Genomic DNA, 26,947 nt, shown 5'->3' with positions numbered 1-26,947 from the left:
GCGTCATCGGGGCGCGCGGCGCAGGCGCGCGGGGCGAGCACGCGGCCGGTGCATGCGCCGGCGCGTGAGGGGCCGGGCAAGGAGCGCCATGGCGGCGGCAGCGTGTGGCGGGGAGGCGGCGGGAGCGGCGCGGGCCCTCTGCGCTTTCTCCCCCCGCGAGCGCCGTTTCTTCGCCATCTCCGGTGCGGATGGGCGTCTGCGGGTGTGGGAGACGGCGAGCAGCCGCTTGCAGCACGAGTACGTGCCCTCCGCCCACCTCAGCGCTGCCTGTACCTGCCTGGCCTGGGCCCCGCCGGGGGGACGCCCGCCCCCCAGCAAGGTACGGGCAGCGTGTGAGGGAAGGGAGCGGAGGGCGGGACGGGGGGCACCGGCGAAAAGGAAGGGGTGGGATGGGGACGGCGGCGCCCCGAGCAGCCTCGACGCGTGGCCGCGGCCCGCTCGGCTTCACCCCGCCCTCCCGGCGCCATGTGGCGGGGGTCGGCGTGGCCGGGCGGGCCGGGAAGCGGAGACGTGGGAGTCCTGGTGCGGGGAATGGGATGATGGTCCCGTGGGGAGGTGCGGAGCTCCGCGGGGTTCAGTCACCGACCCCTGCTCCCGCGGTGCTTGGGGCATGTCCACGCGTGGCGTCCCCCGGGGTGGTGGGGCGTGAGGGGAACCTGCTCTCAGAGGAGCATCGCAGGATTGCTCTTCACAAGGCAAATTTCACGTGTTGGTGGGGGAAGCAGCACTAGAAGCTTTTTTATTTCTTTTTAAACAAGAAAAAGGGTCTGTCAACAGAAGCACTGACTGTGTAAAATCATTTGTCTTTCGTATAACTTGCGTGGAAGAAGCCTTCCTTGAAGGAGCAAGGTATGTTACTTCACGGCACATCTCACCTTAATCGAAGAGGTGATGCTACAGAGCAGGTCGGCTGCTGTGCGTCCTCTTAGCTTACGTCCAGTTCACATCCCAGTAAAGGCAGTATCTCTCCACACTTCCTTACTCTTGGCAGTATTTCCATGCAAGCTGCTACGCTGTCAGTGACGCGCCTTCCCGAGCTCAGGAATCCTGCGAGAAGGTATTCAGTAACTTTATTCAGAGCACGCATCAGAGGGCTCGGATGTTCTCCACCTTGAATTTGTTTAATTTAACTTCACCTCAGGTGAACACTCGACCTGAAAATATCTGGAGTATATACAGTAAGGTACCTTTTCATCCTCTTTATGTTGAAGTAATCTTATTTTTTTTTAGCTAGAACATACCATTTCCTGAGAAAAAATGTATCCCTTGGATGAAGTAGGTGAAATCCACCCCGTTTATCATAAGAAGGAGGGAGGGCTTTTTAAAGTGTGTTTTGATATATCAACAATGTAGTGTATTTGAACTACTGTAAGAAGTATTTCAGAATGCTTAACACACAGATTACGAATCCAAAGGAAGATGATATTGTCTCATTTTTCTCATTTGAGCAGCTTAGTCCTTAAACTTTGGAAACTCCCAGAACATTTAAAGAATGCGACAGAAAGGGTTAGTTTTAGATTGGCCATAACCTGTTCATTTGTCATATAACTTTGAAAAAAAAAAAAAAAAAGATACATGCATTAATTGCAGGGCTGTGTAGGTTCTTCTCCATTCTTAAATAAACTGAAATTGTCATGTGAAAATGGCATTAATCTATCCTGTGTGAAATAAAACTTAAGCTAACATAGTGTGCTGCTGTGGTGCAGCAAGTCAAGCACAGGAGTTTCTGAGTGGCTTTTAAAAACTAAGCCTTTTCTAGAGACCCACCCCGAAAACCCACAGATGCTCCTATTTAACTTGGTTTAGGGTCATATGAAAAATAGACTTAATCAGACAGCATTTGGCTACCTCTCAATGCTTTCTAATTATTCCGGTAGTTTGAATGCTGTCCACTGCTTGAAAGTTGGTACTTTTTCAAGTGGAGCTGGAAAGCACACCATTTCTTGGAATAATTATGCCATAAACTTTTATAATTCATTGGTTTGTCCTTAGTCTGAAGAACTAAAGCTGTGATTGTTCTGTCAAATATATTTTATTGAATATGGTTTTTCTGACGTTGTTTAGTCTTTTTTTTATGTTCCTGGAGAGTTGACATCTGTCTAGGTAGTACTAGTATCTGGTGTTCAGGAGTAAAACTGTGCCAGTAGATATCTGTAAATGGTGTTTGGCCAAGTTACACCTAAACTAAGTATGTTTTGAACTGCTGCCCTGTTAATGAAGGCCATGTGTTATAGGGGAGTATTAGAAACTAAGTTTTGAACTGCAGGCCCTGGAATTGCTGATGCAGTGATGGCTTACTGGGATGTTCCCTGCACACGCGCTTCATAGCGTCAGTGCTTCCTGCTTGCGGTGTTCACCATCTCCTGCTCCGTGAAGTGATGCCTTGTGCAAGAGTATGTGGACCACCAACTTTCAAAATACCTTCTTCCACTTTCTTCTTAATAAGCTGCAACTACTCTGTCATCTTCAACTCTCAAGACTCTTTAGGCTTCACCCCCATCAGTGTTTTAAGTGCTTTACTTCATGCGTGAGCAGCAGAGATTTTTTTTAAAAAAGTCTCAGTGGCTGACCTGCTCAAGTAAGAACATTATGGAAAAATATGTGCACAGTCCTTTTTCAAATAACTTCTTTTAACTACCTCTACTAATTAGAACACTGTGCTTTTTTAGGCAAAGTTGATGGATTTCTAAATAAACTTGAGTTTCCATAAATCTGAAAAAAACCCAAAAGGAAACTGATACTTGGTATAGTTCAACTCTCCTATCAATGAAAACAGGGTGCTCTTAAATATAAGACCCTGATTCACAAGTGAATCCCACATGGATCTCTACTGCAGTTGGCAGTCTGTGTACTAATCTAATGCAGGGTAGAGATGTTGGATTATTTTTTAACTTTTTTTTTTTTAGTTCTTGAAGTGTGTTTTCAAATCACCTCCAACATTAATAGGTGTCTGAATTTTCCACTGGTATTTCTTTCATGCAAAAATTTCTGACAAAATGCCCCACTGATAATGCTGATAAAGGGATGGTCAGTAAAGAAATACATGTGAAAAAAATAATTGGAAAAACCTTCACTGCCTCTAGCTTTCTTCTTCACACTGAAAGTAACTGTGGATTTTAGTGGGAATTTTGTTGTACCTTTGGGTTATTCCAAGGGATACTGGCCATAACAGACTGAAGTGAAGGGTGAACAAATTTTAGTTAAAAGATTTCTGCAAGGGACGAGAATAAAATTGTTCTTAAATGTGGTCTTGCTTTGCAGTGGGGGTGTGTGGGGAAGTTAGTAAAACTGCGTAAAGAGATCAAAAAGTACCAGAAAACATCTAAACTGCACTTGCAAAGACAAGGGCCATGTAGCCATTGGAGATGCATGTCAGACAGCGTCTGAGAAGATGGCTTAGTTGGCATTGCTGCCAAAAATTTAACTAGTTGAGTGTTTTCTCATATATTATCTTAAAACCTGGTTGATTTACTAGGTTGTGCTTTGAGACTGTGATGGTTTCTCAGCACCTGTGTTTTCATAATATTTTATGAACACTTTTCCAGGGAAGATGAAGCCTAAACAAATGCTTGCAAAAAACCCAATGTAATCTCTTTCCTCAAGAGCCTGCTTTTTGATGTAAAAGTGTCTATATAGCATTTTGGTATTTATTGGCCTAAACCAAAACACTTTTCCTTGCAGAAGTTGTCTGTGTTCAGTACAGAGGAAAAAAAAGTCCTGCTTCAAAGAGTGAAAGTACTTACCTTGTGCTGTTATACATTTAAATCTTAGCTGTGGTAAAAACTCCCAAATCTGGATTGTCATTATATCTCTGGACCTGAGTAAAAATTATTTATGCTTGTTGTGTGATGTCTGTTGTATGACAGATTAGCTACACCACATGGAGCTTGCACAGAGCTGGTTGCTCACATTATTTTATCAGTCTCCTTTGGCTTCTTCTGGCTGCTCATCAGTGCAAATATATCTGTTGTGTAGAGGAAGCTTCTGTATAATTTTTTTTTTTTTTTAAGTTGGGAGAATGCTTTGCTGTAACAAATTGTACCAAAGTGCGATTAAAAAATAATCAGTAGCATTAGGGATGATATTTTTTCTGTAGAAGTCCTTGAACAGTTTTTCTTTTCTTTTGTGTGTGTGATTAGTTATGTGGGATTAACCCAGTGAGAATAAATTAAGTGGCTGCTTCTGCCCTCTATTTTAGTTTCACATGCTCAGGAGCCAGTTTTATTCCCTCTCCCCTTCCCAGTGATGTGCTGCATTCACCTGTTTTTGTTTGAGAGATGAAGTGAAATCCCTACCTGAAGTGGTTGATAGCACTTGCAAAGTAAGAGAGTGAAGATGTAAGAATTGCCTGTTCATAGGAGGACCTCTGGTACTGACGACAGGACTTGGGCACAGCACTTAGCTTCAAGTCCTCATTGCTTCTCTCTGCAGAGTGGGGTAGTACTTTCCTTTTAAGAGGTGTTATGAGTACTTAATATTTGCAAGATTCTTCTGAATAGCTTTTGAGGAAAAGTAAAGTGATCGTTCTTGATCAAGTGTTTCCATTTTGTGGGTGAAATATTCTGATAGTGTTATTCTTTACCTCTGCCTCTGGGACATAAACTCTGTGAAAAACTTCAATGTGTTTTTTTCCTTCATGCATGTGGTTGCTAGGCTAGGGAAAGGGCCTCCACCAGATGTTTCCATCTGACTCATAGCAACATTCTTACCTTGTACATGGAGGTACCAGATGAGTCTGTAGGTTGCTGTGCACATCAGTGTCTTCATTTTGTGTCTTAGCAGAGTTTGTGCTGGCTGACTGGGTCTCAAACTTACGGACGTTTTTTTCCCCTCTGCTTTAATGATGAGATTAGCTGGTAGGACTAATCTGTTTCATGTTTTCTCTTTTTCAATTTTGCAGGATGGGCCCCAGAGGAAAAAACGGAAGTCAGAAGTTGCAGATGTGGACAAGCAGTTAGATATTCTGGCTATTGGTACAGCAGTTGGCAGCATTCTGTTGTACAGCACAGTAAAAGGAGAATTACAGAGCAAGCTAGTAAGTAATACACTCTTCATCACATGCTACCAAATACTGATGGTTTCAGTCAGTTTATGCTGTTCTTTCTGCTCCTCAAAAATGGAATAAACTAACCTAATTCAGATTTTTTTTTTTTTTCTGAATAGTTGCATGTATGGATAGAAGTGCAGTAATTCAGGTGCTTGGGAATCTTCAGGTAGTGTTTTGTCTATTGTTGGCAGTATGTACACGTTGAGAAATCTTGGTTTCAGAGTTATTGCAATATCTTAACATTGTGCATGGATTTGTTCTTTTGCATTAAAAATAACAGTAATGATGAAATGCCTGACTGGAGAGTTAACACCATGTTAACTGGAGAGTTAACATGTATGACAGTGGGAGTGTCATACCCTCTGTTCCTGCACAGTGTTGTGGGAGAGGAGGGCAGGACTGAAGTACTCATCGTTTCATGGGAAGGTGTCGTGTTGATGGACTCTTCTGTAAACTTATCTCCCTTGTGGAAGCTTTTGAGCTCTCTCAGCACATGATCTTTCTCCAATGAGATATGATGATTTTTGTTTTGTCTCTCATTGATAACTTCTCTGTTACTCCCAAATACCTTGGTTTTAGTCTTGGATTACGTAACAACCAAAATAAATCTGTATGAATGACTCTGTGCAATACTTTGAGATACTTGGGCATACTTTTGCTTCTAAACTGTTAGTTCTATGTAAGGTGGTAGAGGTACGTGAATTTAGAGAAAGCAGTGACTTCTTAAACTCATGATACATGCAGGTGATACTAGCTAACACTTATCAACTCTGTTTTATGGAAAAGCTGTATTTATGCTGAAAACTGAAAATAAGAGTTTCACGTTAAAATTTACAGTTTCACTTGTTTTGAAAACACAGGCTGCTCTGCTGTAGGAGCAGGATAGCAGATGTTATTTGGTGACTACTTTGTTTTTTACATAAAGGTTGAATTAAAAGATTATTCCTGCTAGAACAAGAGCTGTCACTTTTAGCTGTCCTTATTGAACAGAATGTCCTGCTGTGATGTATTTTGTCTTGCTTAAAGCTGATTTTCAGTGACACTTTTGGGAGTAGTCTGAGCTGACTGGTGCCAATTCAAATAGTGGAATTTTATAAACTTGGGGAAATATGTTCCTAAATGATTAAAGGGTATATTTAAGCTGCAGAGGTTTTGGTTGTTAAGAGAGGTGAATGTTACCCCTTTATAGGGTCTTCTGATCTCATGATCATAGAATCATAAAATACCAGGTTGGAAGGACCTTAAGGATCATCTGGTTCAACCTTTCTGGCAAAAGCACTGTTTAGACAAGATGGCCCCACACCCTGTCCAGCTGAATCTTAAAAGTGTCTGGTGTTGGGGAATCCACCACCCTGGGGAGATCATTCCAGTGGCTGATTGTTCTCATTGTGAAAAATTTTCCTTTAGTGACCAATCAGAATCTCCCCAGGAGTAACTTGTAGCCATTACCCCTCATCTTTTCCATGCGACTCCTTGTAGAATGGGGTCTCCATCTTCTTTGTAGCCACTCTTTAAATACCGGAACATGGTGATAAAGTCCCCCCTAAGCCTTCTCCTCCCAAGGCTGAACAAACCCAATTCTCTCAGCCTTTCCTCATATGACAGGCTTCCCAGGCCTTTGATCAACTTTGTGGCCCTTCTCTGGATCCTCTCCAGCCTGTCCACAGCTTTTTTGTATAGCGGGGACCAAACTGGACACAGTATTCCAGGTGTGGCCTATCAGGCCCAAGTAGAGTGTGATAATGACTTCCTTATCTCTGCTGGTGCTGCCCTTGTTGATGCAGCCCAGCATCCTGTTGGCTTTCATTGCTGCTGCAGCACACTGATCACTCATACTGAGCTTGTTGTCCACCAGGACCCCCCGGTCCCTTTCCACAGAGCTGTTCCCCAGCCAGGTAGATCCCAGCCTGTGCTGCACTCCTGGATTATGTTTTCCCACGTGCAAGACCTTAACACTTGCACTTGTTGAACTTCATAAGGCTCTTGTTAGCCCACTTCTCCAGCCTATCCAGGTCTTCTTGCAGCTTGCTCTTGAATGCTGGGTACAAAGGGGAGGCTGCTCATTTCTGAATGTACTTAAGCAAGCAGGTGCTTAGATGACTGTCAGCAAGGCCTCTGTGCTAGCCTTTCCTTTGAGCAAATTTCATACTGTCAGATGACCTTGTTTGGCTATGTGTATAAAAATAGTGGGCAGGACAATTTTTTTGTTAACTGAAATGGTAGAACAGGAATTGATTCAAATATGTGTACATATCAAAATATGAAATATCTTTAACTTATGTAACTGTATATGTATATTGATTTTTAAAACCACACTCTCTTTTCAAGATGCCAGTGATTTGAATTTAGTTCTCAAAAGAGCAGCTTGTTCACATTGGTGTGAGCAAGACTCAGTAGTCAAGACTTCTTAATTTATTAATGAGTTGACCCTCTTTTTACCTTTTGTAGGATGGTGGTCATGACAATAGAGTAAACTGTGTGAGATGGCATCAAGACAACTGCTGCTTGTATAGCTGTTCAGAGGACAAACACATCGTGGAATGGAACACACAGACCTGCAAAGTAAAGTGGTAAGTGATGACGTTTTTTTGGTTGAATTTGTTCGCACTTGCTTTTGTGTATTTCCCTCACAGGTTTTAGTGAGGCCCTGTTGGAAATGCTGCACTCTGCTATCCAGGCTTCACATCCACTGTACAAAATTCACTGTTGACTATTATTTTTTCTGAGATTGGAAGTGGTTTTATTAAGGGACAAAGTAGTAATTCTCATAGTTGGGTTTCTTCCTGTATTATAAAGACTAGATGAAACAAGTAATATGCTGAGAGGGATATGGGTCCCTCCATGCTAACTTCTAGTGGGACATAGTCACTTTCGGGGCGTTGGAAAACCTAAATTCTAGAAAATATCCTTGGAAATATGGGGGAGCAGATACTGGAACACCTCATCCTAATGAATTCTGTTACATGCACACCCAACTTTGCTCAGAGAGCCTTGCTATGATGATAACCCACTTGGTTTCGCTCACTACTGATGTGCAGTGGGGACAGTTCCACTTGGCTGTCTGAGCAAGCTGCTACTGTTTTTAAAGTACTGTTGAGCAAAATGAGAGTAGTGCAGAGTAACAAGGTGTTGGGTGTAGGCGTTTACTTTCTTTTGGAATAAAGTTAAAACTTTAAAGAAGAAACCAAGATTTCTATTAATGATCCTGGTTATCTTACTTCAGTAAAAGCCTAGTGTGTGATGGCACCTTGACCATTCTGTTATGCTGTTGTTTCTTTTCTGTAACATTTCCCGCTGTTGTGTTGTTATTACTACAGCTCTGTTGGTTTTGTTGAAGATGGTGTGAGCGCTGCAGACAGCCTGTTGTCAATAGCCTCTTTGATTTTCCTAGAAAAGAGATGCATCCTTGGGTTGTATTAAGTTGAGACCCTGACGTAAAGTAGCAGAAGATGACCATAAAATCTCCTTTAGCCTTTTTTTCTTAGGATTAAACACACCCAGTTCCCTCACCTTTCTCTTACATTACGTGCTCTAGTCTCTCAGCTGCCTTCGTGGCCCTCCACTGGATTTGCTCCACTATGTCAGTGACTTTCTTGTACTGTACCATACTGGACATAGTGCTCAGATGCAGTTTCAAAGTGTTGCGCAGAGGAGAGGAATCACTTTCCTCAACCCGCTGACTACACTTTAGTTAATGCAAATCAGTATGCAGTTGACCTCATTGCCGCAAGGACTCACTGCTTACTCATGTTCAACTTGACTATGAGGACAGCAAGCTTCTTTTCTGCAAAGCTACTTTCTAGCCATTTGTCCTCAGCCTGTACTGGGATTTTTTCCATCCCACGTGCAGGACTTTACATTTTCATTTGAGATTCTGACAGCCTGTTTCTCAAGCCCGCTGAGATGCCCCTGAGTAGTAGCCGTGCCCCCCAGCATATCAACTGCTCTCACTAATTTGGTGTTGAATGTGAACTTGTTATGTGTGCATTCTATCCCGTTTTGACGTCATTAATGAAGACCTGGGCAATTACTGGGGATATTAAAGAGTATTGGGATGTCCTTAGGGGGTGACACCAGTAACTGGCCAGCAGCTGGACTCTATACCAGTGATCACAACTGTTTGAACTCAGTGATGCAGCCAGATCTTATCCCTCCTTAGAGTCCACCCATTCAGTCTATATCTCCCATTTGGCTGCAAGGATACTATGTGAGATGTTGTCAGAAGTGTTGCTAAAGTCAAGTTAAATGGCATATGTGGCTCTCCTCTCATCCACCAAGACAGTTGTCTCATTACAAAGGCAGTTGGGTTGTTAGGCATGATCTGCCATTTGTAAATCTATGTTGGATGTTCCCAGTCACTTTTTTGACCTTTGTGTGCCTGGAAATGGCTTCCAGGTAGATTTGTTATATAACCATCCCTGTTGTTTCCTGGATTCTCTTTCTTGTGGATGTATTTTATCTCTTTCTTTTTTCTTGTCAAGTCGTCAGAAATTTCTCCTGAGCTACTGTCATGGTTTAACCCCAGCCAGCAACTAAGTACCACACAGCCGCTCACTCACGCCCCCTCTACCCCCTCCCAGCGGGATGGGGAGAAGAATCGGAAAAAAAGTGAAACTCATGGGTTGAGACAAGAACGGTTTAATAACTAAATAAAATAAAATATAATAATAATAAAAAAAATGTAATGAGAAGGAATATAATAAAAGAGAGAGAAATAAAACCCAAGAAAAGGCAAGTGATGCACAACGCAGTTGCTCACCACCTGCTGACCGATGCCCGAGCAGTGATCTGACCCTCCTGTCTGGTTCCCCCCAGTTTATATACTGAGCATGACATTCAATGGTATGGAATATCCCTGTGGCTAGTTCGGATCAGCTGTCCTGGCCATGCTCCCTCCCAGCTTCTTGTGCACCTGCTTGTTGGCAGAGCATGGGAAACTGAAAAATCCTTGACTTAGGATAATCACTATCTAGCAATAACTAAAACATCAATGTGTTACCAACATTATTCTCACACTAAATCCAAACCACAGCACTGTACCAGCTACTAGGAAGAAAATTAATTCAGTCACATCTGAAACCAGGACAGCTACATGGCCCCTCAAAATGATAGCATGAACTTGTAATAGCACTGGCCCTAGCAGTTCTGGATGCAGCCCATTCAGTTTTAAGGAGTTGCATGTGTTGAACTTGCTGTTGTGATCCCTAATCTGATCTCCCTTTACTATGGGGAGTGCTTCGCTCCCTCTGACTCTGGCACTAGGTTCAGGAACATGGGAGCCTTGAGAGACTTTGCTCTTCAGTGCTTTGGCCTTTTCTGTGTACTGAATGGGTCCCTACACCATTCAGCAGCAGGCCCACGCTTTCCTCAGTCATCATCTTACTGCTGCTGATGTGCTGTATGTAGGTGTCCTTTTGTTGGCCTTCATATTGCCTGCTGGTTTGAACACCAGCTAAGCTTTGGCTAATTCTTTCCCTGCATGCCTGGACAATTTTTTTATATTCCTATCTCCACTGTCACCTTCTCTATACTTCTTTTTTGTGTTTTTGAGTTGAGTCAGGAGTTACCCACTTGGCTAAGCCAGCTTTATGCAATAGCTGGTGATTTTTCTGCTCTTTGGAATGAACAGTTCTTTTGCTTTGAGGAGGTTATGCTAGAAGACCCCTTTAGGGTAGCCTCCAGTGGGATCCTGCCAGTCAGTTCTCTGCATAAGTTGCAGAGAAGTTCTTTTGAAGTTCAGGGTTGTAATTCTGCTGTTTGTATTGCTTATTTTTCTTAGAGTCTCAAATTATTGTCTTGTGGTTGCTATAGCTGGAGGTTGTCATCAACCATCACATTCTTGACCAGTTCTTCCTTTTTTTTTTCTTTTCTTCTTCTTTTGAGTAGCTGATCCAGTAAAGCACCTTTCATAGTATGGTTATAAATCACTTGCATCAAGAAAAGGTCTTCAGCACTTGCCAGCAATCTCTGGGACTGCTTGTGCCCTCCTGTGCTGCCCTTCCAGCAGTTGCTGGGGTGGTTAAAGCCCCTTGGAAGAACCAGGGCGTGGGATTATAAAGAATTATCTATTTCTTTTTGAATCGGACAATCTGTGGCAGATGCCCACCACATCACCCTTGTTGGTCTCTTCTCATACATACCTGTAAGTTCTCTGCTGGCCCTTTGCCCGTTTCAGAGGAAAGCTCCATGCATTCATGGTACCCTTTTGCGTCGAGAAACCTCTCTTCTTTTTGTCTTCCTGGCATGTCCTTGCTGAAGTGCCTCCCTAAAGGTCCATTTATTGCAGCACTCCTGTCTTGCAAGCTATCCCACTGTTTTTCTGTGATGCCAGTGAGATCAGAGCTCTGGAGCTGCCCATGGACATCTAATTCACCCTGTTTGTATCCCACAGCATGTGTGTTCCTGTACAGATACTTGAGATGGGTCTCAGTCATACTGCTTTCTTAGGAAATGTGAGGATTTTTCCTGTCATGCTTCATCTGGGGTGTTTCCCTCTGCCCATGTCCCATACTGTCACTTTTTTGGGGGTGGTTATAAAAGGTAATAAGAGGCATTGTATTCTTTAATTTTAAAGATGGCAGCAAAAAATCATTCCTGGAATGTATACATTAAAAGTACACCAGCAATATAATGTAATGCTTTTTAAATGAAATTTTTCTCCGGTGATGAGTTGTATGGTCAATGACATTGGAAGGATTAGAAGAAAACAATTCTCTAAAATTTTACCTAAATTGATGAGACTAGAAGGAACAAATTATTCAAAATAATTGCTCCAGCCCAGTGTACATGTGAGAGTGCCTGCACTCTTCAACACTTGTCAGGACCTGGAAATGATCCTTAAGTGTCCCACAGAGAATTCAGGATGGTTGCTACTGGGGTAGGGAAGTGGTATTCAACTTCTTTTGATTTGCAGGTTTCTAGACATCTTCCTACAGAGGTATGGACTGCTAGATAGGGAGTTGAAACCACACGGCCTTAGACTTGACTTTCTTAATTACTGTAGAAGTAGTCCATAGAACCACTTCAGGAGGTCTGTGCAGCACACTGAAACCTCTGGCAGAGGGACAAGCTGTTGGGGAAGAGAGAGTTTCTGAAGAGGCAAGACAAGGTGTTAGAGGGAAGTAGTCTGAAACTTTCTGGATGACCTCTTGTTTCTCTGGTTGTAGCTTTTTCATGTCTTAAATACTCTGAATACTCAGAGGCATTCTGTACCTCTCCTTATGCAGCTAATCATTTCATGATATCCTATTTAAAATGCTTTCCTGTAAAATTATATGAAGAGTATCTGAAGTAAAAACTAACGGATTTTTGTTGTATTTTCTGCAGTCTAGTTTAGACTAGTCTTTTTAGTACATTTAAAAATACCTTCCTGGGTTTACATTATGAAATGGTTTGAAATTCTTAGTCCTGACCTTTTCTTTGGAAGAGAATACAAAATCTTGTCATGCTCTCCATAAGGTGGGATGTTGTTTGTCAAGTCTGTAGGCAGTAAAGCTTTCAGCTTGTATGAAATCTAATCAAAAGTGATACAGTAAAAGAGCTCTGCTTTGGAAGACAGGAGAGGTTCTGCTTGGACATGAGAAATCAGAATGTGATGGGTTGCAGGCTGCTTCATAACTGTAAAGGGTTTGTGTTAACGCTTTCCTTGCAATTTTGTCCTGCAAGAAACGTGTAGTACTCACACTCCTGCAAAGCAGATGCAAGCTTTTCATGACAGCACCTTTCTTTTCTATTTTTATCTTAAATAGTACTTTGAACCATAAACCTTTAAGGCAAAGTTTATTATTGTCAGTGCCACTGACAGACTTGGGAGCAGGGCCAGGAACTGAAGGGACTTTGAAACCGAATTTTAGTGTTGAGAAGGCCTTTCTGAATGGATTGGTGTAAGCTTTCTGGTTTATGATGCAAAGAGAAGTCTTAAAACGCTATGGCTCCTCTTACCCTGTTTTGAGTGTGGAGAACTTTGAGAGAGGAATTCAGAACAGAATAGGTAAATATTAAAAAATGTCAGCAGTTCTATATTAAATCGCTTTACATAATTTTGAGTTGCTGTATTTCTGTGTAAACCAATTTGAAGGAGGGGAGCAGAAACAGAATAACTTTGACCTCATCTTTGACTACTTAAATTATTTTTTTTCAATAATTTTTGCCATAAATTTTCCAACATAGTTGATGTGCATTTTGAGATTATGCTAATGAATATTGTTTTTTCTATTTCTCCACCTTTCTCCCTTTGTACAAAACCCCTTCATCCAAATTCTAGCAAGTGGAAAGGCGACAATAGCAGTGTTACCTCTCTGTGCATCAGTCCAGATGGGAAAATGCTGCTGTCAGCTGGTAGAACTATAAAGCTGTGGGACCTGGAGACCAAAGAAGTCTACAGAGTAAGTAACTTTGTTAAACTGGATGCAAAAAAAAAAAAAATCCTCCTTCATTGGTGACGTAACCTATCTAGTGTTTCCTGATAGGAGATCTGAAAATTTCTCTGGGTGTGAGGAGACAGTTAGCAGTTTGGGGATTGCTGGAAGCTGTTGCTGTGATGATACCCTCAACTGTGGTTTCAACTTGCTGAGAGTTGAATGAGGACGTTAAATTCCTTGGCTGTGTCTGAGCATGCTACCAGCACTTTCTCAAGCCTGTAGCAGAACGATGGATGCTGTGCTTTTTCACTGGGTCTGTTTCTGATATCCTTCTAGCAGGAGAACTCTGTTCACCACAGTATTAGTTACTGCTGGCATGGGTTTTTGCCTGAGCTCCCTGACTTTTAACATGAGTCCCTCCGTGAAGCCTTCAGGTTTCTTTGCTAAACTTCATATAACTTGTGGCCTTATCAATTTTTCTGTTGAAACAGTTGGAAGGCACAGGAACAACCTCCTTCTTGTTCCCTGAGCAGGGCTCAGACATGAGCAAATTACCATGTTCTAGCTGTTCCGTGAATGCAGCCGTGTTTCTTTTGCTAGCAGATAGGTTGCAGCTAGGCTCTGAATCTCCTGCACTTGCTATCAGATGAGTTTGTACACGTGCGCTGTTACTGTGGGCTTGCTGGCACATGGCAACTACCATGTATATCTGCCAAAACCAGTATTGATGATTGTAGACTGAGGAACCAATTTTTTTTTTTGTGGCGGCGGGTTGAACAGCCTTAGTGTGTCAGCAGACCTGTGCATTCATCTTATAGTTGAGAAGGAAACTATGAATCTAGTTTCACATAAAAGTTGAAGTGTAAAATTGGGGGGGATGGAAAAAGGGCTTTCTGACAGTACAGGTAGATGTGATTTCTTTTGCATGGAGTGAATCTCAGTGAATTTGCCTTTGGTTCCCCATTTAACTTAAAATTCTGGTAAATATCTGGAGGTCAGAAAAAGTTTCCTTGAAATGCAGAAATGCAAGGAGGCTGATCACTAGTAAAAAAATCACTGAAATGTTTTTGTTAACTTAGTAACATTGAATCTTTCCTAATGTTCCTTGTTAACTAACGTTTTAATTTTTGCCATATGACTGCTTATGGCAATCACTGAAAGATTCTTTTTTTTTTTCCTCTTAGAATTTCACAGGCCATGCTACATCAGTGTCATCACTAATGTTTACCACAGTGAAACCTATGAATGAAAATAAGGCCTTTGATGGAATTACAGGGCTTTATTTCTTGTCTGGAGCTATACATGACCGATTACTGAGTGTATGGTATGTAAGCTTTTCATAATTTATAACTTTGATTATGATCATCATTGAAGATAGACTCAACAAGTATGTTCTGAACTCTGTGATTAAGCCAAAGGGGCACTCTGGAAAAATGCAGTGATGATCTCTTAAATGGTGTTTTCGTCTCACTGATTGTTGAATGAAGATGTGAATTTCCTTGGCTGTGTCTGAGCATGCTTCCAGTTGCCATTTGAATCGCTAGTGTATGCCAGGAACATACTGTGTCATAGACTTCCTTGTTCTTTGTACTTACTGTAAGGTTTATGCTAAGTTTTCTTGCTAAATTTCACTTGGGAGTTACTTTGCACTTGGAATGTAAGAACACTTTCTAAGCTGAAAGCTGGAATTACAGCATGAGTATTTTTGGGTGGGGTAGATACTACCACAGTCGCTGGTGATTTCTAGGCTTTATAATGCTTTTCAGGTGCAGAGGGTACCGTTTGTGCTATGGTAAATAATGTGTACTGTTTGTGTCTTCCAGGCAGGTCAGATCAGATAGGAAAGAAAAGAATGCCGTGATGTCATTCACAGTAACAGATGAACCAACTTTTATTGACCTGACTGTATCAGAAGTCAAAGAAGAGGTAGGAGCAATAGTTTGTAACCAAATATGTTGAACAATTTTCAGTTGTCACATCAGTTTCCTTTTAAGGGTGTAAAGAAAGAAGCTTGCTCTGTATTCAGGTTCTGTGATGCAGAGATGAGATCTGAATGCCAATTCATGGTGTAAGGATATTTATTACAGGTGCATTTATAAAGCTGATAGTTTGAAACACTCATTTTCAAAGCTGCTAAGTGCAAATTCAGTGTTTTCTTCAGAAATCTTGCTTGTGATGGCAGAAATGTCAGTTGTTTCCTATTTAGAACAAATTAGCGATCAAAATGGTTGTTAGAACTTGGCAGCAAAAACTACAAAAAATTTCTTTCTAAAAATCCCATTTGGGTATGGTCCTGTTTTTTCTGATCTCAGGTGGCTTTGGCAGCATAACTGCATTTTCAGTTAACTAGCCTTTAATGAGTTAAAGTAGCAGTGTGCATTCCCCACGTCTCTCAATTTCAGCAAGTACAAGTCTTTCAGAGTAGTTGTCTTCACATGTCTAAGTGTGAAACATGTTCACGACCTGTTGCAGTAATTATTTAAAACATTTTTTCCTGTTGCCTAGATGCCTTTTCTAAAACCAGTATTTCATGCTGTAGTTTCTAATGTTTCCAGTTGTGCCCTCATACTGCTTGTATTTGAGATAAGCGTATTCTGTAATGTACACCTGTCGTTTAATTACTCAGAGTGTACTCATCTCAGTTTCTTTCCTCTAAGTGTATTTACAATGTCATTGCCTGTCACCTGTGCTTCTAGACATGTTTGGTACCATATTTTTTTGAACTTTGCTGCTTATGGTGACTTATGTCTACTGTGCAAACTATTCATATTTGGATGTATCAGTAGTGATACAGTAAGTTATGAGTTATCTTTTTGTCTCCTAATAATTGTACTAAATGTTCCTGAGATGTTAGTGTCTTTGGTCTTCCTTATGGATTTAGTTATGTCTTTAAAGTGTTTAGTTACTGAAAAAAGTCAAACCATAGCCATGCAGCTGTCTCTTGATGTCCTGTACTTATGGGAGGTTTGTCCTTTAATCTAATTAAAATCTTTTACTGTGCCTTCTTTCAGCCTGTGAAGTTAGCGGTTGTGTGCAGAGATGGGCAGTTGCATTTATTTGAACATATCTTAAATGGGTAAGTTAGTATTCATCTTGAGGGTGTCCTTGGGAAAGGTCTGGGATTCCTGTAAGGCAAAGTTCAGTCTTGTCATGCTGCTGCCTTTAATCTCTTGTATCTCTTCACAAACCAGGTTCCAGCTGTTTTTTTGTCTTGGGTTACTGAGCACATGTATGGAGAACTTACTTGTTGGGGCTGTGCTGCACTTTGGTGTTAAGTGTTGCTTTAGCCAGGATTTTGTGTGTCTGTACTTCATCTTAGCCATCTGTAAAAGGTGTAAACTGGCTGAGTTTGCTGAGGACCTGCTAATGAAAGGTGCTTAGATGTGCAGGGTACTGAAGTGTTTTGAGCTAAACCTCTTGGAATTTTTTAATTCCTTTTTTTTTTTCAGTTATTGCAAAAAGCCCTTAACATCAAACTGTACTATCCAGATAGCAACGCCTGGAAATGATGAGGATTCCACACCAAAACCAGTCCCTATTGTAGCAGCTGCATTTTGCACAGACAGACAGTCTCTGCTGCTTGTGTATGGAAACACCTTACAGCCCATTATAGAGAAAGTGGTATGTAAAACTTACTGGAGAGGTTTTGGATTTTGTAATAAGGACTGCATACTGCTCTCAGTTCAAGGGATTTTTTTTTTTTTACTTTTTTGAAATTGTATAACAATTTCAAAGTTTATTCCTTTCCCCTTTTCTGGGAGCTATGCCTGTTGCTCCTGAGCTGTTTTGAAAGATGATTTGTATTCTTTCATTCTTTCAATTAAAATACAACTTGACATTATTGCTGGCTGTTTCTTACCATTTTACCTGTTAACTGAGTTAGGCCACTGAAACTAGTTTTAATACTGTTTCAGTTTGCAAGCTTCTTTGGAGAGCATAGAGATCTGGTAACAGAATGCAGATGTGCAAAGCAGCTGCTGTTCTAGAGTGTAAAAAAAGTTCATTCTACTTTATACCTCTGGAATTTGTTCTCATCTTTCAGTAGTATAATGAATCACGGGGGTGAATCTCAAATATATTAACTGGTTTTGTTCCTGTCCTTCTAGTCTTTGAACACCACTGAATCCCATGTGTGTTTGATAAGGGACATCCAGAAAGCCTTGTCACTTAAAACAGACGTTGCTCTAACAAAGGTGAGCTTTGCGTGAAACATGATTTTTGTTGCTCCTCTTGTTTTGCTTTGGAAATGGTAGAATTCACTGCTCTCTTTTAAAATGAGGTTGGATTTCTGGACGGACCTGCTCAGAGCAGCTCAGAGCTACAGATGTCCATAGCACTTGGACGGGTGTAGTAGAGTGTGCTTCAGAGCTGCTGTGTGTCCTAGTATCTTCTCGCACACAGTTACCCTCCTGTAGCTCATAGCAAGTCCTGTTCTCAGCAGGTCTACTTGATAGACAGGACTGGCTGATGGCTTCTTTTCTGCTTGAGATCAGTCCTTCCCCTAGAGTCTGTCAGTTTGCACAGCCTCTTTGACCCTGATGATTTGCGGTGAAGTTGGGATGGCTTTGTTTTAGAGTCTAAATAAAAAGGGCATGTCCTTTTGGCTCTTTCTCGAGGTGGCCTTCAGGTGTTCCTACTCACAGAGAATGTGATGGCAACAGTGTCCACTGAGGCCAGTTGCAACCGTTTTCTCTCATGCAGGATCCCCTGGGTGTTTAGAGACAGGCTGTGAAGTTCTTAATCAGTGTGCATATTCAAGGCCTTGAAGATTTGAAATGCTTGCGCTATCAGTGAAGCTGGCGCTGTTTTTCTAACCCTCAAGTTACCTACTGGATCTGGTGCTCCGTCAGCCAGATGGGGTTTTGTGTTGATTCCTCAGTCCTGGAGCTGGCACGTAGCAGAGCTGAAATGTGGTGAGAGGTGTAGGAACTCCCTGGCATGCAGTGATGATACCTATCTTGGTTTCGCTTTTTGCTGAATTCCAGTGAAGACACATTTCTCTTGGCTGTCTGAGCATGCCTTGTGGGGAGAAGGTCAGTGATTAGTGTGGTGAGGAAAGGGGGTAGTATTTTAACACAACTGCTGTTCTACAGTAAAATTCTTGAGTTACAAAATCAAATTTTTTTACTTTTACACACAGCATATGGAAGTTGCGTTGCTTAATGTAGTAGATTATATTTGTATCACTTCATTGGGCACCCAGCAGGGCTTCCACAAGTACAGAATTTTGGGCAGGTACTTCAAAGAAAGGCCCTGCACAGAAACACTGTGGTTAAAGAAGTTCTGGAAGTAGCAGTTAGCATTCTTGATGTTCTGGAAGTGACATACTCCCTTACATCCTCTGTGGGTCAGGAGAGCCCTTGGTTATTAAATATATTTCCTTTAAAATTCAATCTCCTTTGGGTTCGTTGAAGATGGATGCCACAGCTTGCTTGGTATAACCTAAGGTTGCTCTGTGTCATCACAGTCATGGTCTTCAGTCAATTCAGTCTACTGAGTTCTGCATTTGAGCAATCCCTAAAAGAAAATCGGTGGGACTGAAGTGAATAGTAACTACCTTTTACTGTTACATTGAGCTGCTGTTCGTGATCAGTTCTGCTCCTCCAGTGGAAGCTGAATTAATCTGCATGTGGTTTATGGGCCTGACTGTTAGTACACGTGGTATCTGTTGCTAGTAAACATCCAAATATTTGTTGTTGGATACAAACACTTAGTTTGATGAGTGTTATGGAAGAAGCTTGTAAGAAGAATAATTCACAGGTGATTCCAAAGAGATCATTGCTTTAGTTAATTATGAAAACTAGCTGACTGTTGCTTGAGGTTATTCATGGCTCTTAAAAATGTAGGATTTTCCTAATATCTATGTCAAGAAAATGGGTTGTGGCAGGCTGGTTTTACCATGTATATGATAGTCTCGGAATAAAATCGGTATTTTAAATTGGAAGAAAATATTAGCAATTCATGCAGATGTGGTTATCTCTGTCTACTAGGTAAAGACGCCTGTTGTGAACTCAGACACCAAAGTTCTAGTGCCTGGCATTCCAGGACATAGTACAGCTGTCAAAACTCCATCCTCGGGAAAGGAGAGAAAGAAAAACAAGAGGAAACCGGGAGAAACAACGGTAAAGTTTTTTCTTTTAAATACAGCAATAATGGATACACTAGAATCATAAATCATCGTTATAACTTCTTTAGGTGAATTTGAACTTGCTTTGTTTGGTGTGGAAACAAGGTTAATGATAACCATCTTTTAGTATGAAAGAGACTTCCCTCGGCTCAAAACCTTTCCCTCGTTCAAGCCCTGTGTGCCTTGCCCGTAGTTTTGCCATGTTCCTGCAGAGCTTTGTCACACGCTTGTGTCTGTGTCTCTGTGCTAAGGTATATTACTGCTTTTCACTCAGAACTTCATCTTCTCTTCTTTTCTCAGGCTATTCTCTGTTGGTACATTTAAAAGAATATGCAAAATTTGTGTTATTTTCCAGTGGAATCAGGGAATGCTGTAGGTTAGGTACTTTGCTTTCAGCTGACATTTCTGAGCATCTGCACTGAAACAGCACTGCCCTTGTTTACCATCTGCAGGAAAGCATTGAAGAGCGCCTAGAGGCATTGGATATTGATGTGGGCAAAGTAAAAACTCCAGGTGGCCTTCCACAAACAGATAGCTTCGCGGTACTTTTGGTTCAGGGCTTGGAAAGCAACGATGCGGAAATCTTAAATGTAAGTGTTACAAGATCATTGTATGCTGTTGAATCTATTCACTGGGACTTGGGGGGAACCTTCCTGAAAGCTGGGGAGGCTGAACAGTCAAGAACCTGTTGTTTCTTCCTGCTGCTTTTTGCTGATTTGCTGCTCAAGGCAGTGGTATTATTAATGATAGTAGCGGTGTTACTTTTTTGTTGTTATCTACTTTGCTTTCTGAGTCAGTGCATGAAGTTTGAGACACTTCTGTTTATGATACATTTGTTATGTCACAGTTCAGATGTTTTACAAGCGATGTTACTAATGCAGCCATCTTCCCTTTAGCTTGAGCTGGAGCATAATCTGTGCTTAGTCTCCTGAATGCATGGTTTCCAAGTAGATACTGTTTGAAAAATGCATTGATGACAACAGTTTCACTCAAAGCTTACAGTTGCACTTGGACTAGGAGGAAATAATAGTTCAGGGGCAGGGAAATAAAAATCTTAAGAACTTGATGCTGAATAGAAATTGTCACATGTGCTGGTGAAAGGAATTTATTTATAGAAGTCAAGCACAGAAAATAGCAAGGGAAATTTTAATGTGCCGTGATGCTTCATTTCTAACATGGGGTGGGTGGACCAGATAGAGGCAATGCTAGATTGTTTTAGGTGGGTTAATAAGGTGTCTTATTTTGTTAATTGTAGTTGAATTGAAAAGCGGAACTCCTTTTCACAGTAAATCTTATAACTTGTTATCCTCAGCATACAAAGGTAATGGAGTAGAAATTTAAATGGAGTAGAGATTTAAAACCAGGAATTTTTGATTGTACTTATTGCTTGTACACATGTTAAAACTGATATATTTTTTCATTTTAACAGAGAGTGCTTAACACAAGAAAGGAAAGTGTAATAAAGAACACAGTAGCCAGAATGCCTATACATGCTGTCATTCCACTGCTGCATGAGGTAGGAGAGACTGCATTTCTTGTACTGTCATACAAGCCACATTTGGTTTGTGTTCTAGCTGGGGAAAATCCAGGATATGTCTCTTTATTTTTACCATTGAAATTGGTTTGGTAGTTTTGCAGAACAGAAATAGTTCTTAATTTATATCTGAAATGCTCTTATCTTCTCTGAAGCTTAACCAAAGGACAAAGTGCCACTGTCAAAGCTAGGAAGAGCATTAGATCATGTAATGTTATTTTAAATGATTATGTGAGAAAAAGAAAAGGAAGTGGTTAAGCTAAAACTTGTTTAGTCCATGGGAAACAATTACCATTACATCCTTTAAACTAAACTTTAAAATGGATATAATTTGAAACATGAAAATAGCAGTGCTAGCCAGAGCAAGTTATATGAACATAAATATGCTAGATAGGCATGTGAGAGAAAGAAAAATACAATGCGTACTTACAGCAGTGAGTTGAGACAGCACTCAGAAATTGAGGGGCAATTTCCGTCCTCTTTTGAGGATAGCTCAGAAGCCCAGTTGCTATCTTTAAGCTTTGTGACATCACTTAGTAATAATTTTAAAAGGGATATGGCTGCTGAAGTGCTTATTCAGTGATACTAAATAAAATCTTTATTTAGACAGAAATATTTTAATAACTAGCATATCTAGACGTTACTTTGTTTAAACTGAACATCGATTAGTTGCTCTTGTTATGTGACTGACATTCTATAACATAAATTAATGGTTAGATTTCTCTTGATTTTAATGTGCTGGCCACAAGTAAGATTTAATTTTTACTTGTGGTACTAATCTTAACTGAATTATGCAGATGGCCTGGTTTTGAATGTTCAGACTTCCTTTAAGCAAGTGTCGTGACACCTCCTTAGACTTACGTTACTGGGGTGCAGCATTTCTTCTCTAGGACCTTTGTCAGAGAATCTAAGTGCAAGTGTTTGACTATATGATCTCAGTGGATGGACAGATCATCATGTAACTGTCTTCTCCAGAGTTTGAGATTGGTTCTGTGAAATAGCCTTTACCTGATAATTACCTTCACTTGTTTCCCCAAGTTGTCCATGTTGTAACAGCTGCTCTACTAAGCAGATACACAGATATATATACATAAAGGGATTTCCATCTATGTATTCCTGCCACTTTAAGTTTCACTGGATATATATTGCTTGTTAAGAGTTCCAGTTTTATTGTAATTATGAAACTCAGCTATCGCAAGTTAGCAGCCTGTGTATAGGATGGTAGAGTAGGCAATGCAGTATTCTGGAGCCTGGCAATGGTTAATCCTAGCAAACTTCAAATGCCCCAACATTGGAGCTGTCACATGCATGTAATGTTGGTTTTTTTAAACTCATTATGTGTTTCTTACTTATTGCTGGCTATTTTTGTCCTTTTAGCTTACAAAGAGATTGCAGGGCAACCCATACAGGTAAGAGACAGCTCAACTACAGTATCATTTTTTTGAAACTTCTCTAGAGTATGTTTAATGGTCCCTCCCTCCACCTATGTGTTTAATTTCCATAGTACCTGTAATTAAACTGCAGCACCTTGAGGTAAAAATTCTCACCTGATTGTGGGTGCAAAGAGGAACTTTTATTAAGGCAGTGCTTTGTCAGGATGGCTGAAGTGAAATTAAAAAGGGAAAAGGATACCTGAAATAAGCATATAACCCTGGGAATGTATCTGACATCCCAGAATATCAACACTGCGAACCTGATGCATATGTAAAATAAAATAACTTTCAGATGTATAGCTTATGCAGTTTAATTATCAAATATATTTAGACATCTCCTGGTGGTGTGTTTAATAACAAAACCAGCTCTTCCTCCCCCCATACCCCCCATCTTGTTACATTGCTATAAGGATAGCTTTGCTGAGACTAGCTGTCCTTAATGGTGGTGAGTTTTTTGTTGTTGCTTTTTATTTTACTTTTTTAAAAATAAAAATTCCCTCATTGTAGGCAGAGAAAAAAGTAGCATGCTTTGATCTTTTATTCATTGAAACTTCACATAAAAGATGTCAGAAACACAGACCCCTGAACATGTCTAGTTTAATGTCTCAATTAAATGTCTATTCTTTTCCTAACATACATTACAACTATAACTTAAATAGGTATCTCATCTGGATAGCCAAACTGTTTTATTTCCATCTGCATTTGTCTTTTTATATAATGAAAGAGAAGCACTTCCTATAGAACTGTTTAGCATCTAGAATGTTAAATAGGTGTTTCTCAGCCATTATCTCTTTGATATAATTTGTTTTTCTTTCCCAGTGCCTCACTAATGGTTCGATGGCTGAAGTCTGTTTTTACTCTACATGCATCCTACCTTTCCACAGTAAGTATTCTGCATTAGTGCTAATGCACATAAGTAAAACAAGTTTTGAATGATTAAATATATGTATATTCTTCCTTCAGGAATCTGTCTTCTGCTTTCCACATATGGCAGTGCCCAAATCAATGTACAGGGCTATACTTATGCCACTTTTGCTGAATTGCTGCACATCGGTTATAAATTGTTTGTCTTAGTCATTCATGACATAATTATAGTCAGCCCAAAGTCAAACCAAGATAAGTTATGTCATACCTGTGAGAGTTAGGGAACAAAATTACTGTCAAAGAGTAATCTAGCCTGTGTCGCTAAATCTTACAGAACTAAATTTGTCTTGCTGTTGTAGTGCTCATCTTGAGGCTATCTTGGGCATGGCTAGATTTATAGGGTAAAGGTGTGCCAAAGTTGGCAGGGTAGTAAGTAATATCCTAGCTTCTGGATTGAAGTCCAGCCTTGCCTTACAAGTGATGGATAAAACTCTCTTGCTCAGTTACAAAAAAGTCATTCTGGCACTGTTAGTCCTTTCTCCCATTAGAGGATAGCTGTACGTCAGAACTTGCTGATGCTGCGTTCGTACACTGGTATATATTCAGTTCCCATTTACACAACTTTCCAAATAGTGCTGCGACACCTGCTTACAGCAGTGACTATGGAAAGGAAAAGTAGTATAAGAATTGCCATGTTTTGAAAGTAGATTATGTTTCTGAACATGGCTAAATATTAACTCATCAAGCTGCAGGTGGTTTCTGTGAGCCCTCAGCTCTCCCTTCTGTCTAGAATAATGTGAGCAAGGATTGCTTGCCCCAAGTGTACAAAGGTAGTTTAAAAAATTTAAAAGTAGCAGTCTGTGATGTGTTGGTCAACAGCTTCGTTTTTTCTTCATCCCTCTCTTCTCTCAAGTTGCCAGACCTTATTCCTCAGCTGGGAATGCTATATCAGTTAATGGAGAGCAGAGTAAAAACTTTGCAAAAGCTTTCCCGTCTGCACGGAAGACTCTTCATTCTTGTCACCCAGGTGAGTTCCAACTAAATAACATGAAGAAGTGTCGTTTGCAGACTTAACCTCCTCTTGTGATCAAATCTGATGGAACCTGTCATTGGGAGCTTAATACAGCTGCTGTACAGCTACGCTGATAACGCTTAAAGCAGCACACTTGATTGACTATCTAGTTAGTCCATGCTCACTGGAAGTGTTAGACATTTTTTCCTGCCAAATGTGTCTACTAACCCATAGAGGCTTAAAGGGGAATAAATAGGAGGTACCGGGCCACTTCAGAACAGATGCCTCTAAAATTTTACTTTGTCCTTCATACTTGTTTGGCTGTTAAACTACTACCGTAAATGAATTAACGTGTGTTAGACTTGATGGAGGCTTCATGTACATCGTTATGAGTTTTGTTGACTTTTAAGGTTGGACTATATGGTTGCATCTAAGGCTAATCTGCAAATTCTATTCAGGTTGCAGCATCAGAAACAGTTCAGGATGCAACTGAGGTTAATCAGACTGCGAAGCTGGTATATGAGGATGGTAAGTGTTGTATGCTAGGTGTAGCTCAGCTCCTGAATTCACGTGACATCTGATACATGATGGCTGTTCATCATGCTTCTGTCCTTGTCCATTAGTGTACAGTCCCCAGATAGAGAGTTTCTGTGGGAAGTCAATGGCAGGAAAGTCAGTCGTTAATGATGCATGCATCTCGTAGTTGGTTGTTCATTCCTTCCTTCCCCTCCTTTTATTTCTTGTCATTCCCTCCCATCCCTGCTTCACAAATTAAGGAATCAGTTAATTGGAAGTTCAGGATGCTGCTTAGCTTAATTGGCAACCTCGAATTTCTAGCGTTAGCTGCTCTCTTTCTCAGGTGGATACAGTCAAGCCACTTTTGAGTCAGCAGGACATCAAGGTAGTGGATGTCTGTGTGTATGCGTGTACACTTCCAGTTTGGCCTTTTTTCCTACTGCAACTTTGTACTGTATAATCGTTAACGGAAGTGACTTGTTCCTAATTCATGTTGATCAACCTAATCTTCAGGTAGAATTAGCTTTGGAATTGAAGTAGCACAGCTTGGAGAGTTAGCAACATGTGAGGTTGGGCACTGTTTGCACAATGACATTTTAAAGTCTGTTCTTCAGACTGAGGGATTGTTTTCTCTTTGCAGAATCCTCAGAGGAGGAAGGCTCAGATGATGAGATGATTGCAGATAAAGACTCTGATGTAAGTGGAGTTGGATCAGATCTTCTCCCTCCTGCTTGTAACAGAAATTGTGTGACTGTCAAAGGTTCAAATATTCCTGTTTATTTTTTCCTCAGGAAAACTGGGATGAAGATGAGGAAAAAGAGGAGCAATCTGATGAACAAGAAATGACTGTTGAAAAGGAAATCAATGGTGATTCTGATTTGGAACCAGAAAATGAAAGTGAAGAAGAATAGCAGCACGAAAGAATAATTTTAACAGTTCAAACAAGTGGGCCACCAAACTCTAATTCTGGATCATCTTGCTGAAAGATGCCATATTTGCATATAGGAAGTGCAGACTCACGCGCAGCCTGTGTGCAGAGGCACATGTGGGGCACTGTGCATTTCGGAATCCAGAATGTTTAACCATGCCAGCCTTCTCTCGCCCTATTTCCCTGCGCTTACTTATAGAAACATTTCTTCCACCTCATGGTCAGATTATGCCTGTCATGTGGACATGCATTTGTATCTCAAGTGAAATAAATCTGCCACCGCTGTTTGTGTGGTAAACTTGGTTCAGCTTTACATTGAATTTGTTTCAAATATTCAAGGATCAAAGACAACTGGTCTATACCTTCTTTCCATGCTTCAGTTAGCAATAGCAAGTGGGCATCCTGCTGCATTTGTAAAAAAAAAACACAACAGAAAAAGAAAAAAAAAGATATTTTTGTAATATTTAAATTCTCTACTGAAATTCCTCCCCCCTCTCCCCCCACCCTCCATCGGTTTAGCCATGCCTTGGCAATATCTAAATGCCAACCTGACTTAAAAATGGCTTTTTCTTTTTTTAACAAATTTGAACTCAAGACTTTTATATGTACAAATCAATGACTTTTCTTGTGCTTCAAAAGGACATTAGAACTATCACTGGCTCCTAATTTTGTTTTAATGGAGGCTGTATATAAGTTTAATGCTAACCCAGAGGATAGACTGTGTTGGACTGGGTGTGCAGAGGGGAGTAACACAGGGAAATGAGAAGGTGAATGCTTGTGAATACATAGCGCACAGCTATACCTTTATTATGGATTTTTAATCTCTCAGTGGCAGAACAAGGACAGCTATTTGCTCAGCTAATGGAAGCTGAAGTGGTGCAAAACATTTTTAAGAGCAAAACAAGGTAAAGGTTTGAGCCATTCACCACTATAATGTACAATAATATATTTGTCTATAAATGGAGCTGTTGCAACTAAATACCACCCTCTTTGTAAAGTGAATAAATATACATCTCCTTTACCAAATATCTGTCCTGTGGTGTTTGTTGAGCGAGACTTTAGGATTAAATGGATTAAATTAAGGATGAAATGCTGTTTGTGAAAAGCAGATTTCTAGTGGAGGAGG

The 26,947-nt window shown here is 40.7% G+C and overlaps 1 protein-coding gene and 4 non-coding genes across 8 annotated transcripts; all 5 read left to right on the top strand.

Annotated features, from left to right (window-relative positions):
• Positions 1 to 70: 70 nt before the first annotated feature.
• Positions 71 to 26,847, top strand: WDR43 (WD repeat domain 43). Of its 4 annotated transcripts, XM_074863926.1 has the most exons (20): positions 195 to 319; positions 828 to 849; positions 992 to 1,183; positions 4,901 to 5,035; positions 7,496 to 7,617; positions 13,311 to 13,431; positions 14,592 to 14,731; positions 15,231 to 15,333; positions 16,419 to 16,483; positions 16,857 to 17,028; positions 17,514 to 17,600; positions 19,398 to 19,529; positions 19,987 to 20,124; positions 20,964 to 21,050; positions 22,446 to 22,477; positions 23,321 to 23,384; positions 24,279 to 24,392; positions 24,836 to 24,905; positions 25,534 to 25,589; positions 25,685 to 26,847. In XM_074863926.1, exons 3-20 carry the CDS (start codon positions 1,100 to 1,102, stop codon positions 25,802 to 25,804), a joined length of 1,842 nt encoding a protein of 613 aa, XP_074720027.1. In that variant the 5' UTR covers positions 195 to 319; positions 828 to 849; positions 992 to 1,099; the 3' UTR covers positions 25,805 to 26,847. The 4 variants fall into 4 exon arrangements, with proteins under 4 accessions (XP_074720026.1, XP_074720027.1, XP_074720029.1 ...); XM_074863928.1 differs by lacking the exons at positions 195 to 319; positions 828 to 849 and adding an exon at positions 2,267 to 2,393 and having other exon boundaries at positions 1,137 to 1,183; XM_074863925.1 differs by lacking the exons at positions 828 to 849; positions 992 to 1,183 and having other exon boundaries at positions 71 to 319.
• LOC141941957 (small nucleolar RNA SNORD53/SNORD92) lies at positions 8,039 to 8,116 on the top strand. Its single transcript, XR_012628493.1, has one exon. It is a non-coding gene; the product is annotated as a small nucleolar RNA SNORD53/SNORD92 (small nucleolar RNA).
• On the top strand, positions 13,579 to 13,662 carry LOC141941958 (small nucleolar RNA SNORD53/SNORD92). The gene has a single exon (XR_012628494.1). It is a non-coding gene; the product is annotated as a small nucleolar RNA SNORD53/SNORD92 (small nucleolar RNA).
• On the top strand, positions 14,841 to 14,924 carry LOC141941959 (small nucleolar RNA SNORD53/SNORD92). Its single transcript, XR_012628495.1, has one exon. It is a non-coding gene; the product is annotated as a small nucleolar RNA SNORD53/SNORD92 (small nucleolar RNA).
• Positions 18,346 to 18,424, top strand: LOC141941956 (small nucleolar RNA SNORD53/SNORD92). The gene has a single exon (XR_012628492.1). It is a non-coding gene; the product is annotated as a small nucleolar RNA SNORD53/SNORD92 (small nucleolar RNA).
• Positions 26,848 to 26,947: the final 100 nt, after the last annotated feature.

Source organism: Strix uralensis, chromosome 3, assembly GCF_047716275.1.
Source record: "Strix uralensis isolate ZFMK-TIS-50842 chromosome 3, bStrUra1, whole genome shotgun sequence".
Taxonomy (NCBI): domain Eukaryota; kingdom Metazoa; phylum Chordata; class Aves; order Strigiformes; family Strigidae; genus Strix; species Strix uralensis.
This window is presented reverse-complemented; position numbering and strand designations above follow the sequence as displayed.

Excerpts from the sequence above, each read along its gene's own strand:
- WDR43 (XM_074863925.1), top strand. The coding sequence starts at position 89 with ATGGCGGCGGCAGCGTGTGGCGGGGAGGCGGCGGGAGCGGCGCGGGCC. Across the intron at positions 13,432-14,591 it reads AGACCAAAGAAGTCTACAGA|AATTTCACAGGCCATGCTAC; the intron begins GTAAGTAACTTT and ends TTTTCCTCTTAG. Across the intron at positions 16,484-16,856 it reads TTTGAACATATCTTAAATGG|TTATTGCAAAAAGCCCTTAA; the intron begins GTAAGTTAGTAT and ends TTTTTTTTTCAG.